This window comes from Eubalaena glacialis, chromosome 1, assembly GCF_028564815.1.
Source record: "Eubalaena glacialis isolate mEubGla1 chromosome 1, mEubGla1.1.hap2.+ XY, whole genome shotgun sequence".
Classification (NCBI taxonomy): domain Eukaryota; kingdom Metazoa; phylum Chordata; class Mammalia; order Artiodactyla; family Balaenidae; genus Eubalaena; species Eubalaena glacialis.
This window is the reverse complement of record NC_083716.1, coordinates 150975497-150991111: the sequence shown is the minus strand read 5'-3', so window position 1 is coordinate 150991111 and position 15615 is coordinate 150975497. Positions and strand designations below refer to the sequence as shown.

Here is a 15615-nt window from a genome sequence, read left to right as displayed (position 1 = left end):
TATTAATTCTCTGATTTTATACCTATGGAAACTGAGACGCAGAAGGTTACTTCGTTTGCCCAGAGCCTTGTGGTAAAGAGATGTTAGAGAAGAGCTTTTGCGCTTCATTCCTCCTGACTCCAAAGCAAGAGTTTTTACAAGCTATTCCAAAGATCCAGGCCATCTCGATGTACTGTGTGCTCTCAGATTCCCACGATGCCTTTGAACAGTCTGTTTTATAAGCTTATTTCTGTCCCTTACACCTAAGCTTTTTTCAGAGCGGAGGTTGAATCAAATTATTTTATAGTTCTTTTGAAATATATGAAAATTGTGAAATATATGAAATTTTGGTAACATTTCTCTAGAAAAAGTCTTATTTTTACCTATTTTCATATATTATTAAAGTATATATCTCACTCTATCTTTTTATTTTATATATTCTTAATTATTTCCTACTTTCATTCCTTCTGTTGTTCATTTGTACATATATTGTATATGTATATGTATATCAACCTGTATATGTATTGGTCCTGCCATAGGTTTATCTATACTTTATTAGTCTTTCAAACAAATGACTTTGGGTTTTTTTGATCATCTATTTTCCTCTATCTTATCGGTTGCCATAGTTATTTTATTTTTTCTAATTCCTTTGCGTTAATTCTTTTTATACGTTCTGAATTATTGAGTTTAAATAAGATGTTCATTTTTAATGGATGAATTCTCAACTTTATTCAACTAGCACAAATACACAGAGAAGGAAAACATTAAATTGTCAGAATGTTACATTGTCTTTCCTTATATAGATGGAAAAGTTTTCAGAGCTGAGGATAGTTATACAGATTAATCTGAATGAGGTAAAAAATATATGATTTTTAGTTAACAGTGAACTAAAAATAGTATATGTACAGTTTTTTACTCTTTATAAGTTTCCACACTTATTACCATATTTCTTTTTTCTTACCACAGATAGATTGAGATATACACTTCAGTGGTTTATAGTATATTTAGAGAGTGATACAACCATTACCGCTATCTAATGTTATTATATTTTAATCACCCTCTCAACAAACCCCACAGGCATTAAAAGTCACTCCCCATCAACCCCTACCCCAGGCCTGACAACCACTAATTTATTTTCTGTCTCTATAGATTTGCCTATTCTGGACATTTTATAAAAATGGGATCGTAGAGTATGTGGTCTTTTCTGACTGATTTTTTTCACTTGTCATAATGTTTTCAATGTTCAACCATGTTTTAGCATACATCAGTACTTTATTTCCTTTTATTGTAGAATAAAAATCTCTTGTATTGATATACCACATTTTGTTTATCCATTTATCAGTTGATGGGCATTTGGATTGTTTCCAATTTTTGCTTATTATGAGTAATTCTGCTGTGAATATTTATGTACAAGTTTTTGTGTGGACATGCATTTCATTTCTCTTGGGTGAAAACTAAGAATGGAATTGCTGGGTCATATGGTAACTCAATATTTAACGTTTTCAGGAACTGCCAAACTGTTTTCCAGAGTGGCTACTTCATTTTAAAACCCCATCAGCAATGTACGAGGGCTTCAGTTTCTACACAATCAATTTCCATTAGTTTTTACTGTCCATCTTTTTTTTATTATAGTCATCCTAGTGGGTGCAAAGTGGTATCTCATTGTGCTTGACTTTTTTCCCTTATGACTAACAATGTTGAGCATCTTTTTTTGTGCTTATTGGTCATTTGTGTATCTTCCTGGACAACATGCCTGTTCAAGACCTTTGCCCAGTTTTAAACTGGGTTATTTATCTTTTTAGTTTTGAGTCATAATTGTCCTTTATGTATTCTAGATACAAGTCCCTAATCAGATATGTGCTTTGGAAATATTTTGTCCCATTTTGTAGGTTGTTTTTTCACCTTTTCACTTTCTTGATGTTGTCCTTTGAAGCTCAAAAGTTCTTTTTTTTTTTTTTTTGGATGAAGTTCACTTGTTATTTTTCTTTTGTTGCTTGTGCTTTACTGTCATAGGTGAGAAACCATTGCCTAATCTAAGGTCATTAAGATATACTCCTATGTATTCTTCTAATAGTTGTACAGTTTTAGCTCTTACATTTAGGTCTATACTATATTTTGAGTTAATTTTTATATATGATGTGAAGTTTCATCTTCTTTCTTTTGCATGTGGAAATCCAGCACAATTTCTTGAAAAAACTCTTCTTTCCCCATTGAACAATTCCCTGGAGGTTGGGCTTTTGGGGGAGCTCCAAAACCCATCTATCCCCTCTGGTGGTTTCTGGGCTGTCTGTGTCCAAGGCTGCCACAAAGCTGGGGAAAGGGAGACATGATTGGTGCATGTTTTTTTTTTTTTATTAATTTATTTTTTAATGTTTATTTTATATTGGAGCATAGTTGATTAACAATATTGTGTTAGTTTCAGGTGTATAGCAAAGTGATTCAGTTATACATACACTTGTGTCTATTCTTTGTCAAGTTCTTTTCCCATTTAGGTTATTACAGAATATTGAGCCGAGTTCCCTGTACTATACAGTAGGTCCTTGTTGGTTATGTATTTTAAATATAGCAATGTGTATAGGTCAATCCCAACCTCCCAGTCTATCCCTCCCCCCCAGCCCTTACCCTCTGGTAATTATAAGTTCGTTCTCTAAGTCTGTGTGTCTGTTTCTGTTTTGTAAATAAGTTCATTTGTATCATTTTTTTTTTTAGATTCTTCATGTAAACATATCATATGATATTTATCTTTCTCTGTCTGACTTACTTCACTTAGTATGATAATCTCCAGGTCCATCCATGTTGCTGCAAATGGCAGTATTTCATTCTTTTTTTTTTTTTTAATAAATTTATTTATTTTATTTATTTATTTTTGGCTGCGTTGGGTCTTCGTTGCTGCGTGCGGGCTTTCTCTGGTTGCGGCGAGTGGGGTCTACTCTTTGTTGCAGTGCGTGAGCTTCTCAGTGCGGTGGCTTCTCTTGTTGCGGAGCACAGGCTCTAGGCGCGTGGGCTTCAGTAGTTGTGGCGCACAGGCTCAGTAGTTGTTGTTCGCGGGCTCTAGAGCACAGGCTCAGTAGTTGTGGCGCATGGGCTTAGTTGCTCCGCTGCATGTGGGATCTTCCCAGACCAGGGCTCGAACCCGTGTACCCTGGATTGCCAGGCGGATTCTTAACCACTGCGCCACCAGGGAAGCCCTATTTCATTGTTTTTAATGGCTGAGTAACTGGGATTGATGCATGTTAAAATGCTACAAAGTTTGCTGTTCTCAATGATATACAGCATTTTTTCTTAATAAACACTCACTGGATTGTTACTAGAATTTGGTTAATTTCTAGAGTTTAGAAAAAAGATAATTTTGACCATTTTGCTAGTATTCTCATTGTTTTTATAGAGGAGAAGATTTTTGGAAGTCCTTACTCCACCATTTAGAAATTATTCTCTATATCATTAATTTTTAATTGTCTCATGGTTTTTAATCTACACATTTGATGCCATAATATCTATTTCTGAATTCCCTATTTGAGGTCCTGTTAGTCAAGAAATTGTTTAGTAATTATTTTTAGTTTAAAGCATATGAGGAGCTTAGCAGTCTTTATTGTTGATTTTTAGTTTCATTTCATTGTGCTCAGAGCGTGTGTTCATTATTAGTTTGATTCTTTGCTATCTCTTGAGACTTACTTTGTGGACTAGAACATGATCATTTTGTTAAATGTTTCATGTGTACTTAGATAGAATATGCCTTCTATTTTGATGGCACCAATTTCTATATATTTCCTGTGTGTTGAGTTTTGTGTTTATTTTGTTGTTCTCATTATATTTGTTATAATTTTTTCTATCAGTTTGAATGGGTTATGGTTGAAACTCACACAGTATAATCATGGATTTATTAATTTCTCCATTTAATTATGTCAAGTTTTGCTTTATATATTTTTTAATCTATTATTGGGCATATACTATTTTAAGAGTTATATTTTATCTGTCGGACTGTTCATATTATCATATAATAGTGAGCCTTTTTATTTCTATGAAAGCTGTTTGCTTTGAAGTTTCTTTTGGCTAATATTAATGTTAATTTATTAATAAGGCAATTAATATTTTATGACTATTCACAAATAAAATTTTAGAACAAACACATCACCAAAATTATTTATTTAAAAAATCAAGACAGCTAGACCTATGCAGTTTTCGTGATGGCCTTTTATTGTTAGCAGAGGCAAGAGTAGAATCCAGGTCTTCTATTATAAAATTTCTTTCTACTCAGTTGTAACAGAGAAGGCAATAATTTTTGGTTCAAGAGAATATACTTTCTCAAATAGAGCATGAAAGTAAGAGCAGTAAACGATCTCTTAAATATGAATTCTTCTGAAGGGAAAGCATGTTTTACAGTATTCGTTATACTGAATTACCTTGCTCAGCATATATGTCATGTCCAAACAATTCTTGTTTTATTTATGAGTATTTCTTAGAAGTCGATATGAAATTTCTTCTATTACTAGCTTAAAATTTCATTCAGAAAAATAATTAATTTATATAGGAAATATATGCAAATGCTAAAAAAAAAAAAAGAACCTATGCAGAATAAAGTAAAACTTAGTTTTCTTCCCACTCCTGAACTCATCACCAGTTCCCATGGCAGAAGTAACAGCATTCCTTCATTAATCTTTCAAGATGTATTCTGTGATTTACCATCACATAGGTCTAGAAAAATCTTTTATTTTTAACTTAAATGGTAGCATATCATGCACACGGTTCACATCTTGCTGTTATCAACTTACAAAATATTGGAAATTATTCCACATTGGCACATGCATATTAATCACATTCATTTACGTGGCCTTATAATATTACACTCTGTGACTATCATACATTATTTATGCAGCCATCTATTGATGAACATTAATGTTGCTTAATATTTTGCTACCAGAAATAATATTGCAAAGGATTTCCATCCTCATCTGCAAATTTTCATATGTACAACTCTATCTTTACAAATGGACCTACTTGATCAAATAGTGTATATATATATATATAAACTTTTGATGGAATATTGCACAGTGACTCTACTTAGGGGTTATACTTTCGTTATCAATATACCAGAGTGCTTTTTGTCTACATTTTAATCAAAACAGTGTCTTATCAAATATTTTCATAGTTTTAAAATCCATTTATCATTTTATGACAGAAATTGAATACTTTTTAAAATTTCAAAGTTGTTTATATTTTCCTTTCTTTGAATTTTCTTTTTAATACCCTTTGCCCCGTTATTCATGTGAGTATTTTTTCTTGTCAATTTGTAGGAGCTCATATGTATTAAATAATTTAATCCTTTATTATATTGCAGATATTTTACCCAGTTTGCCTTTTGTCTTTTGACATTTTTTACATTGTTTTTCTCCTACAATTTCTTCAGTAACATTAAATGTCATTCTTTTCTTTAGGTCTTCTGTGATTTGTATCAAACTCAGAAAGGCTTTCCTCATTCTAGCATACTAAAAATAAAATAACACATATATTTATGTATGTAAGAAAAGTAGATACTTTTGAAGAAGCAGTCATTTTGTGATTTAAAAACTGTGTGTTCTTTAACATTATTCAATATAAGCTTCTCTAGCAAGCAGCTGCTGCACCTACAATTTACTACTTAACTAAGGGCAAACAAACTATAAGCCAAAGGAAGGGGAGGCTCTTCAGAGCTGTAATGTCCCTAGTTTCAGCATATGCTAAGAAATATCTGACTATTTTTGATGTGTCATCATCCAACCTTTTCTCTTACCCAGTATCTCTTTTGCTTATTCCTTTGAGCGATTTCTGGAACTTAATAGTCATAATAATTATTAAATATTTATTAAGATATTATTAAGTATTCACACTTTTAATTGTCAATTATCCTGATAACTTAGTATGTTATACACTTTATAAATTAAAATATTGAGGATCAGAGGGTCTGAGTAAATTTCTCAAATTTATACAGCTAGTTGATAGCAGAGCTCTGTCTTAAACCCACAATTTCTGACTCCAAGTCTGTTACTTGCTGACTACATCACACTTACCATTACATTTGTGTTTACTGCGATGATTGTCAGCTTATAAAACAAATTTGCATACATCATCTAATTGGATTCTGATAGCAACAGTTTAAATTAGATTGAAAGGTGGTTATTGTTAACCTCATTTTACAGGTAAGGACATTTAATTCCTGAAAAGATAAAGAATGTTTCTAAGCTAATAGTTCTTTCATAGCCAAAGCAGGTAATCAAATAAGGATTGCTGATCCAAAATTAGATATTATTTCTTTTAAACAACTGTGCATCTAACACAACCTTATTTTATTTTTTTTACTTTAAAAACGCTAAATTTTGGATTTTAAATTTTATGAGTACTTGTTCTATTGGGAGCTTTCTGGAACTGGTTATTTTGTACATGTTTGGTATCTTGTATCAGTTAGCTATTATCACAGTAATGTTGTACAATAAACACCACAATACTATGCAATAAATAACCATAATACCTAAATGATATTAGGTATCATATCAACAATATACATAATGTTTGCTCACAAATTCTCAGGATTTCTGGGCAGTTCTTATGGTCATGGCAAGGCTTGCTTATACTATGTGATCAGCTGAAGGGCAAGTAGATGAGTCTGCTGATTGTGGCAGCATCTGTCCCATGCTAGCTGTCAGATGGTCTCTTAGGATGGATTCAACTCTTCTCCACATTTAATCACTCAAAACACATTTATTTAATGTGCTGGGTAGAGCTCCCTAAAGTAGATTCACCTCCAGTGAAAAAAAATGGCAGGTGACTTCCCTCCACCAAGGGCAGCCAGCACCTTCTAATCTAAGACCCGGTATGTACTATGTATTCCCTGGTGCTAGGTGTTAGGGACAGTATAATGAGCAAGACAGGTGAGATCCCTGTTTAAGAGAGTTTATAATCCAGTGAGGAAGATCAGTGGCGAACAAGGAAATATGGATTTTAAAGTGTACCTCAAAAAAAATAAATAGGCTATGATGATATAGAATAATAGAGGTGTGCTTTTATTAGATAACTGATCAGGAAAGACCTCTTTGAGGAAATAAGATTAATAAGAACAGTAAACCTGGTTGCAACTGACAAAATCCCAGTTCAAATGAAGTTGAATAGAGTTAAGTGCATTGGCTCATATACTGAAAGTATGAGAAATGTATAGGGGATTTGAAGGAAGGAGCTAGTCTTCGGGGTAATTGGAACTACGGATTTAAATGTCCTTAGGACATCATGGTCTCTCCCCTGGTCATCACTGCTTCTGTTTCTGAGGCTTTTTCTTCTCTTCTCCTACAATACCACGAGTAGACTTACACAAACTACAAGGACATGAACTGACCACACTAGGCTGAGAAATCTGTGACCATAGAAGAAAAGAGACTCTTTCCCCTCACCTTGAAAACTTCTCTGGAATTTTACAAACCCGTCTTCCTGACTTAGATCTCACATCCACCTCTTGAGCCAACCACTTTGGCCTGGGATAATTATAACAGCTCACATTCACAGACATGTATAGACTTGGGATAGGAAAACCAATTTCCCTAAAAAAAGCACAAAAGGGTGGCACTAACATGGAAACAGGAGAAATCTTTGTGAGCCTGGATCTCTCCCTCAAAATGTATATTCATCAAGTGAATTCATGTCTAACCCATATTAGTATGTCCAATGGTAGTTGGTATAGGACTTAATACATTTTCAAAATGATAACATAATTTCTGTAACTTTTGGGTATTAAAGATTCTTTCTTTTAGGTACAAAAATATAAAACTTTAATCTCATATTTGTTTTCAAAGCTTCTTCTGTTTCTCCCTACTTAGGCCTGGTCCAGGATTAAAAACTAATGGGGGAAAAGTTGTAGACATGATTTTCTTGGGTTGTGGAGAGAGCCACCATCTTCCCTCATGGAGAGTAGTCACTAATTATCAGCCCAATAATTGTTTTTTGTTGAATCTCTCTCCTTTGTGGATCTAGAGTCATGTGATGGGCTAAGAGTGGCAGCGTTAGTTTTATTCACCTCTTAGCAGTTCCTATGGTGATGTTTCTGAAGTTTAGATTGTCAGCTAAAACTACATTAAAACAGAAAGTCTTACATTTTGTCTTGGAATTGCAACAATTCTTGTATTTTAAAGTCAGCATGAGGTGTATAAAAATTCAAAGAATAAAAACACATTTATATGTTATTTTAATAAATACAAATAAACCTAAGTTTTTCAAGTTTCTTTTACATTTTGGATTAAAAGAAATTGTTCCTTTAGTGACAGAAAATTACATAATAAATTATACTTTTAAATAAATGGATTTTGACCTCAAGCACTTTATTCCACTTACTAAGCCTATAAATATTTTCATAAGCCTATTAAAATAAATTTATTTTCAGATCCTTTTGAAGCATTCATCATCTTTTCTATTCGCCATGAGATCAGAAGGATTGATCTTCATAAAAGAGACTATAGTTTACTTGTTCCTGGATTGAGAAACACAATAGCACTTGATTTTCACTTCAATCAAAGTTTACTTTACTGGACAGATGTTGTAGAAGACAGAATATACCGGGGCAAGCTTTCTGAAAGTGGAGGTACATCTATTACAATGTTGACTTAATGTTCAGATTGATTTCTAACTGAAAATTCCAGAAAAATATGCTGTAGTCAGAAGGAATTTTGATTAATCTTTGGCTTTTGGTTCTTCGTCTTCTCCCTCATATGTGTAAAGCCAGGGATGTGAAGTATATGTGTGAAGATAGGGGAGGGAAGTGGTGAAGGCCTGTACTGTTCACACCATTTTCAAGTTGTGAACTTTTTCATGCATATTCGGTGAAGAAATTTATTTACAAGAAAAAAAGCATTGTCTCCTACATACTAGTTGTCATATTTTTGTCAGTTAACATAGCTTGTTTTTTATTTGGTTTTCACCTTTCAGCATAATTCAAAGAAATAATGAATTATTACAAAGATCACAAATATGAGCTAAATATTTTTTTTCCATGATTTGACATCTCTTTTCTCCAATCTAGGCTGTCCTTTAGTAGCAAGGCCTTGAGATAAATATATGTAATAATTCTCTTGAAAATTTTAGATCTGTGTAGCATTCCAAAGGCCAGGTATTTCTATCACCATCTAAATTCCTCCTTAAATCACCTATACAATTTTGGAAAAATATAGTATTTGAACACACTATATAATTATGATCTGTGAGTTTGTGTCCTGTGTCATATTGCAAGGTACTGACTTCAAATGATGGATTTAGATCCATGACTTTAGATGGTTAACTGTTCAAAAAACCACACTATTAAAAAGTCTAACAAAAGCACTGACAATGTCATAAATTATAAAGAGCTATCCTATTAGAAAAAGGATTGTTTTTTAAATATATATATATATTTAATTCCAAAATAAATTAAGGAATGGATAAATAAGAATAGTGCTGGGTATTACCAAATTGCTTATTTTTATTTAGACCACACTACTGCCTTTCTTCTCTTATTTGCAAACATGTTATATTCTGCAAGTCTTATGGCTTGCAGGATATAACATGCAAGCCATAAAACTTGGCTTATGGTGTGGAGGTGGGTGATTTGGGGCTTTTGTTAAGGTTAAATGCAGCAAGAGTGATCTTATCAGGCATGCTTCAAAAAAAGAGTGGGTGCTGACTAGCTATGACGCATGTTGCCCCAGGTGGACTTTTTCTTTTTATTCTACCCCTGAAGATCAATGTTTGAATTAAATTACACGAATTTTAAACAGCACATCATTATTATTTCCAAAATCCCTTGTTCTGACTAAAAAGTCAGAAGCACGAAATAACTTTTTTGCAACCTAAACATTGTTATTAGCCTCAGAGTTGTTTAAAAATTCTGTTATACTGTCACTGAAAGGATTTAAGAGATTAAAAAACTCTGCTGAGAAAGATCAGTGATTCTAAATTTGGGGCCTTCTTAGTTTCCTCTGTGCCAGGTAACACTTTTGCACTGTATCTCTCAAGGTTAATATAATGTTAAATACTTCATATTGCTAATAAGTAGGGCTTTTCCTTTGTGCTTAACAGGTTCCTTGAATGGGTGCAAGTGTTGGTTTCTCTTTTTTTGTAGGTGTCAGTGCTATTGAAGTGATTGTGGAGCATGGCCTGGCTACCCCAGAAGGACTAACAGTTGACTGGATAGCAGGCAACATATACTGGATAGACAGCAATCTGGACCAAATCGAAGTGGCCAAACTAGATGGTTCCTTAAGAACTACACTCATAGCAGGAGCTATGGAACACCCCAGGGCCATCGCTTTGGACCCAAGATATGGGTAAAGAAGTTTGCCTTTCACAGATTCACTTTGGCATAAAAAATAATCTTTCAAATTAATACTGAATTCAATTATCTCATAAATTATGAGTCATAGTGCTTATTTTGTGCATGTAAATATGTGTGTATATATACTTGTGCATAGTTGTGTATATATGTGTGTGTTTATATGTACATATACAATTATATACATACATAATTGTGTGTGTGTGTATATAGATATAGATATAGATATAGATATATCTCAACCAGTTTTAGTTTGTTACCATGAATTTTGTTATAGGATTGCTTACATAGGTACTTTTAGAGGATAGAACTTTTTTTTCTAAATATGGGCATTAGACCCTTTTGGAAGCTATTGTAACTCTATTTTGAAGCAATAATTTAATGAATTTCTTTTTGACCTGCCAAAGAGATGCTGTAATTGTTTCTAAGGGTTGCAAACCATGGACCAGTCTTTGGTCCAAACAGTCACAGATGTTAACCACCTCACCCTTTATTTGTATTGATATTTGTATATACTTGGAGTTAGTTTGAAAGAAAATTAGAATAAGCTTGAAAGAGTCCAGTATTGAGATGCTAACTATTGGGATATTTGAAAGACAAGACACATGATTCTGGAAAACAAGGTCAAATGTATAATTCAGGTTATTGCCCCTACTGTTTCCCTGTGTTCCTTTGTGAAAGAGCAGAAGAGAGACAGTGGATTTGGAGCTAGAAAACAAGGGTTCCAGAGCTGCTCAGTCATTTATCCTCTGGGAAATCTACTCACATGTATTATCTTCCCTTAGATTTCAGTTTTCTCTCTTGTAAATCAGGGATAATAATTTCTTTATAATTAGGTTGTTTTGAGGAGATGGGAAAATGTGGAAGATAATATATAACTCATCTACATGGGAATGCTTTGCTATTGCTGTTAATTGTTTATTTCTTTGGTAATTATTTTGTTAATCCAAAATCATTGTCAAGTCTAAAGGATGGTAGAAAGGAAAATTTTTTTTGACTCTGTACCTTTAAGTAATACAAAATCTAGGGAGGACCAAGGCGAGGGGGGGAGTCAGCCAGGAGGGACTTTAATGAGATGAAGAAGAGAGAAAAGGGAGCCTTGTGTTTAAGTCAGCTTCCTGGCCCACACTCTCTGCTTTGTGCCTTGGTTTATGCCCAAGACCCAGAAATCAATAGATTGGGAAGTCTGTTTGTTTTCCTTTTACTCAATTCAGATACAGAAATTAAAGGGACAAGGCAGCTTGTCTAGAGCAAGGCTCCGAACTGGCAACTCTCATTGCTGTGTTTGTTTTATCTTCCACAGAGTTTGACATTTATTTGAATTAGTTGCCAAAATTTAAAATATTGAAAGATTTTGCATACAACTCTGGATTTCTGGCTTCTTTCAAAAAAGTAGGGAGATCTGGCCACAATCAACAGAGCGGCAATTGTATCTTTTTTTTTTGTTAACATCTTTATTGGAGTATAATTGCTTTACAATGGTGTGTTAGTTTCTGCTTTATAACAAAGTGAATCAGCTATACATATACATACATCCCCATATCCCCTCCCTCTTGCATCTCCCTCCCACCCTCCCTATCCCATGCCTCTAGGTGGTTACAAATCACTGAACTGATCTCCCTGTGCTATGTGGCTGCTTCCCACTAGCTATCTATTTTACATTTGGTAGTGTATATAAGTCCATGCCACTATGGAGAACAGTACGGAGGTTCCTTAAAAAACTAAAAATAGAAATACCATATGACCCAGCAATCCCACAACTGGGCATATACCCTGAGAAAACCATAATTCAAAAGACACATGCACCCCAATGTTCATAGCAGCACTATTTACAATAGCCAGAACATGGAAGCAACCTAAGTGTCCATGGACAGATGAATGGAAAAGAAGATGTGGCACATATATACAATGGGATATTACTCAGCCATAAAAAGAAATGAAATTGAGTTATTTGTAGTGACGTGGATGGACCTAGAGACTGTCATACAGAGTGAAGTAAGGCAGTTGTATCTTTTAGCCTGGAGGTATGTCCTCCAGTTTACATGGTTTACGCTTTGCCCATTTCACTCATTACCTCCTGTAATAACAGTTCACTGGGAAGAGGTCATCTGTGTCTAATGAGAAATTCCCTTTTTCAAACAGACTCTCCCTGAGTTTACGAGTAGATTGCCAATCTTGACCCTTTACTTCCCACAGAGGTCCATCATCAACAGAGGTTTTTACCCTCAGTGTAACAGCTACTGGTGTGAACTTTTCACCTATTTGACCTATCTACATTGTACCAGCACCTTATCTGCATGAGGAACTTTCTGTATAAGGGAAAGTGGTATTTTGGAGAAAGTTGTAATTTTAGCAAGTATACCAACATGGTAGGAGAACTGCTTCCCAAAAAAACAAACGGCACACAGAGAGTAAAAACAAATAAATAAAACAGGTGTATAAAAATTTTGAAAATAGTCTGATCAAGCAAAGCAGTAGATCTGGGAATTGAAGCTTCTTTTCCTGTAGCTTGGAACTGACAATGCTTAGAATAAACTTATTTATCTCAGCTTGTTTGGGGAATAGCCAACCTGAGAAGAGAAAAAGAAAACAGAAATGCAAAAGACACACAACCCACAAATGCTATTTAAATGAAAATATCAGGCACTATTTCAGTGATATAAGGGGATTTCCAGAAGTAAAATATTCTCTAAGAGTTGAAAGTTAGTATAGAAAGCTAGTCTCTGAGGAGGGAAAACTTGATAATGCTCCTGAGAAAGTTGATGTCCTCCATTGCTACTACGAAATTGTGAGGCTAATTAAGATAATTACCGTGGTAATAATTTTATTTAATGGGTGAAGAAATAACACTTGTAAAATTGTTTCTGGTGTAAATGACCAAAGTTCAAATGGCAGTACCAATTCACTAACTCTAGGAATAAATTAAAAGTTTGACAGGTTTGGGTATCATATGATATGATAGAATTTTTATTATTAAAAATTATTTTATAAAGGATTGATAACGGTTAAATATGAGGTTCATGTAAATACCTTTAGAGCCCAGTTGTAAATTTAAATTTAAAATTAGCAATTAAATTTTAAAAATGTAGTGCAAATATTAAAATTTATTTTCAGGTTTATGAGATATTTTGGTGAATAGTTCATAGACATTTTTAAACATTAGACCTTTCATAAAGTAGGCTGAGAGACTAGTAAAAATAAGTATTCCCCTATTTCTCACATTATTGATGAAATAGGTAAGAAAGCTGTGAATCAAAATTATAGGAGCTCCAAAGACATTTAAACTTTTTTTGAAAATTTTTATTTTAGGATAAACCCACTGGATAATTTTTCGAGAAATGTAGTTTGTGTAAATGCTATTACCTTTCCTACTAGATCATAAGCTTTCTGATGGCAGAGTTGCTTCCATGTCTATGAAATCCTTCACTGCCCTTTATATATAATTGTGCTCAAAGTGCTTGTTCAGTAAGTTAATGCATATGAATAGCCCTTTAATTTACATGAAACTTACTGGAACTCAAGGATACACCTTAAAGAGTGAAGTATACAGTAAAATACGCTAATGGGCAATACTATCATCTTCTTTGACAATAATGAATGAAAGAAAAAGTTTGCAACCAGCCACTTTGTTCCCTCAGCACAGCTGAGAAAAAAAGCAGGCTATAACATTAACCCCATAAAACACGTTTATATCACATGATCTTCTGAAGCAGTCAAGGTCTTTGTGACCTTTTTTTACAAATCTCAAAAAAGAAATGTTTTAATCAATACTTTGCTTCCTCAACATAGAATCCACAGACCTTCATTTTACATTATAAGACATGTTTGCTATCATGTCACATTCCTTCAGTATTCTGGGTTTTGACCCAGTGTCCCAAGTGACAAGTTATTCCAAGATGCTAAATTGGGAATCTTAGGGAGGAGCTATTTTTCTTTCATTCCATTTTAAAGGAATACACTTATTGCTGAGGTGACCTGAAAGAGTACATGAATCTCCTCTAAACATCAAGCTTATTATTAGGGAGTAACAAGCACCAGGGAGTTCAGAATCTACAGGGTACTCACTTCAGTTCTTTTTTTTTTTTTTTAATTTGTTTATTTATTTTTGGCTGTGTTGGTCTTCGTTTCTGTGCGAGGGCTTTCTCTAGTTGCGGCGAGCGGGGGCCACTCTTCATCGCGGTGCGCGGGCCTCTCACTATCGCGGCCTCTTGTTGCGGAGCACAGGCTCCAGACGCGCAGGCTCAGTAGTTGTGGCTCAGGGGCCCAGTTGCTCCGCAGCATGTAGGGTCTTCCCAGACCAGGGCTCGAACCCGTGTCCCCTGCATTGGCAGGCAGATTCTCAACCACTGCGCCACCAGGGAAGCCCCGTCACTTCAGTTCTTGAACTTTCATTGCTTTTATGCTCCTGTAACTGCATGGTGTCTTCCTGCTTCTTTGCTGGTATTTAGTTTTCATTTGTCATAATAAATGGACTCTGCTATAACCATTGCAGTTGGTGAAAGCAGATATAGTAATTGTGAAGATTAGTGAGACATCTAAATAAAATTTTAATTTTATCTGGGAGCATTTCTAAATGAAACTAATAACATTGTTGGTTTCAGAAGGCCTAAAGATTATAGATAAGTAACCTCTTTTTTTTGCCAAGATCCTTTATTTTCACCTTCTGCACCTTGACCTGATAGATTATAATAGCTTTTTCATGCCCATAATGGTACAAGTTGTTCATGGTCCATTTACCCAATTTAATCCTGATACAGACTAACCTGTGAATGCAGGAACTATAGAATCAGTAGACTGTAGTCTCTTTTTTAAAAGCAATCATGGTTGAACATTTCCATACGTCCTGTAAGAAGGGATATCCAGTCTTTGTATACTTGAAGAAATAATGCAGTCATTGAAATGCTAATACATTTTAACCATAAAAAGAAAGTAATAAGGGAAAAATGATTCTTTTAAAATACCACATTGTAAAGTGTACAAAAGAGTGCCTAGAATTTTATGAAACAATGATCCTTGAAATCAACTTTTAAAATTGATTGTTAACTGACTATTGTCAAGGTTAAGAACATTTTTAGGGGAACTAATTCTAGCACATGTATTTTATAAAAAGTGTTGGAAATTTCCCACCTAAATTAACGAAAGATAGGACTCTAGTGACCACTGCAGAAGAAACAGCTTAATGCTGCTATGTTTAGTGAAGAAATGAAGGGACCACTTATTTTATAATTCCTCAGAGTGTCCCAAGCCATACATTTTTGTCCACTAGAAACATGCATTTGAAAGTCTACAGTGTCTGTTTCTGGTAAACCTACATATAG

At 34.1% G+C, this 15615-nt stretch overlaps 1 protein-coding gene across 1 annotated transcript in view; it reads left to right on the top strand.

Annotated features, from left to right (window-relative positions):
• The window catches only part of LRP1B (LDL receptor related protein 1B), a gene marked incomplete at its 5' end in the record, with an annotated part of 1521642 nt that overhangs the window by 860169 nt on the left and 645858 nt on the right, over positions 1-15615 (top strand). The window contains 2 exons of the mRNA XM_061199746.1: positions 8378-8575; positions 10088-10292. Coding sequence (XP_061055729.1) covers positions 8378-8575; positions 10088-10292 — 403 coding nt within the window. The remainder of the gene's footprint in view (positions 1-8377; positions 8576-10087; positions 10293-15615) is intronic.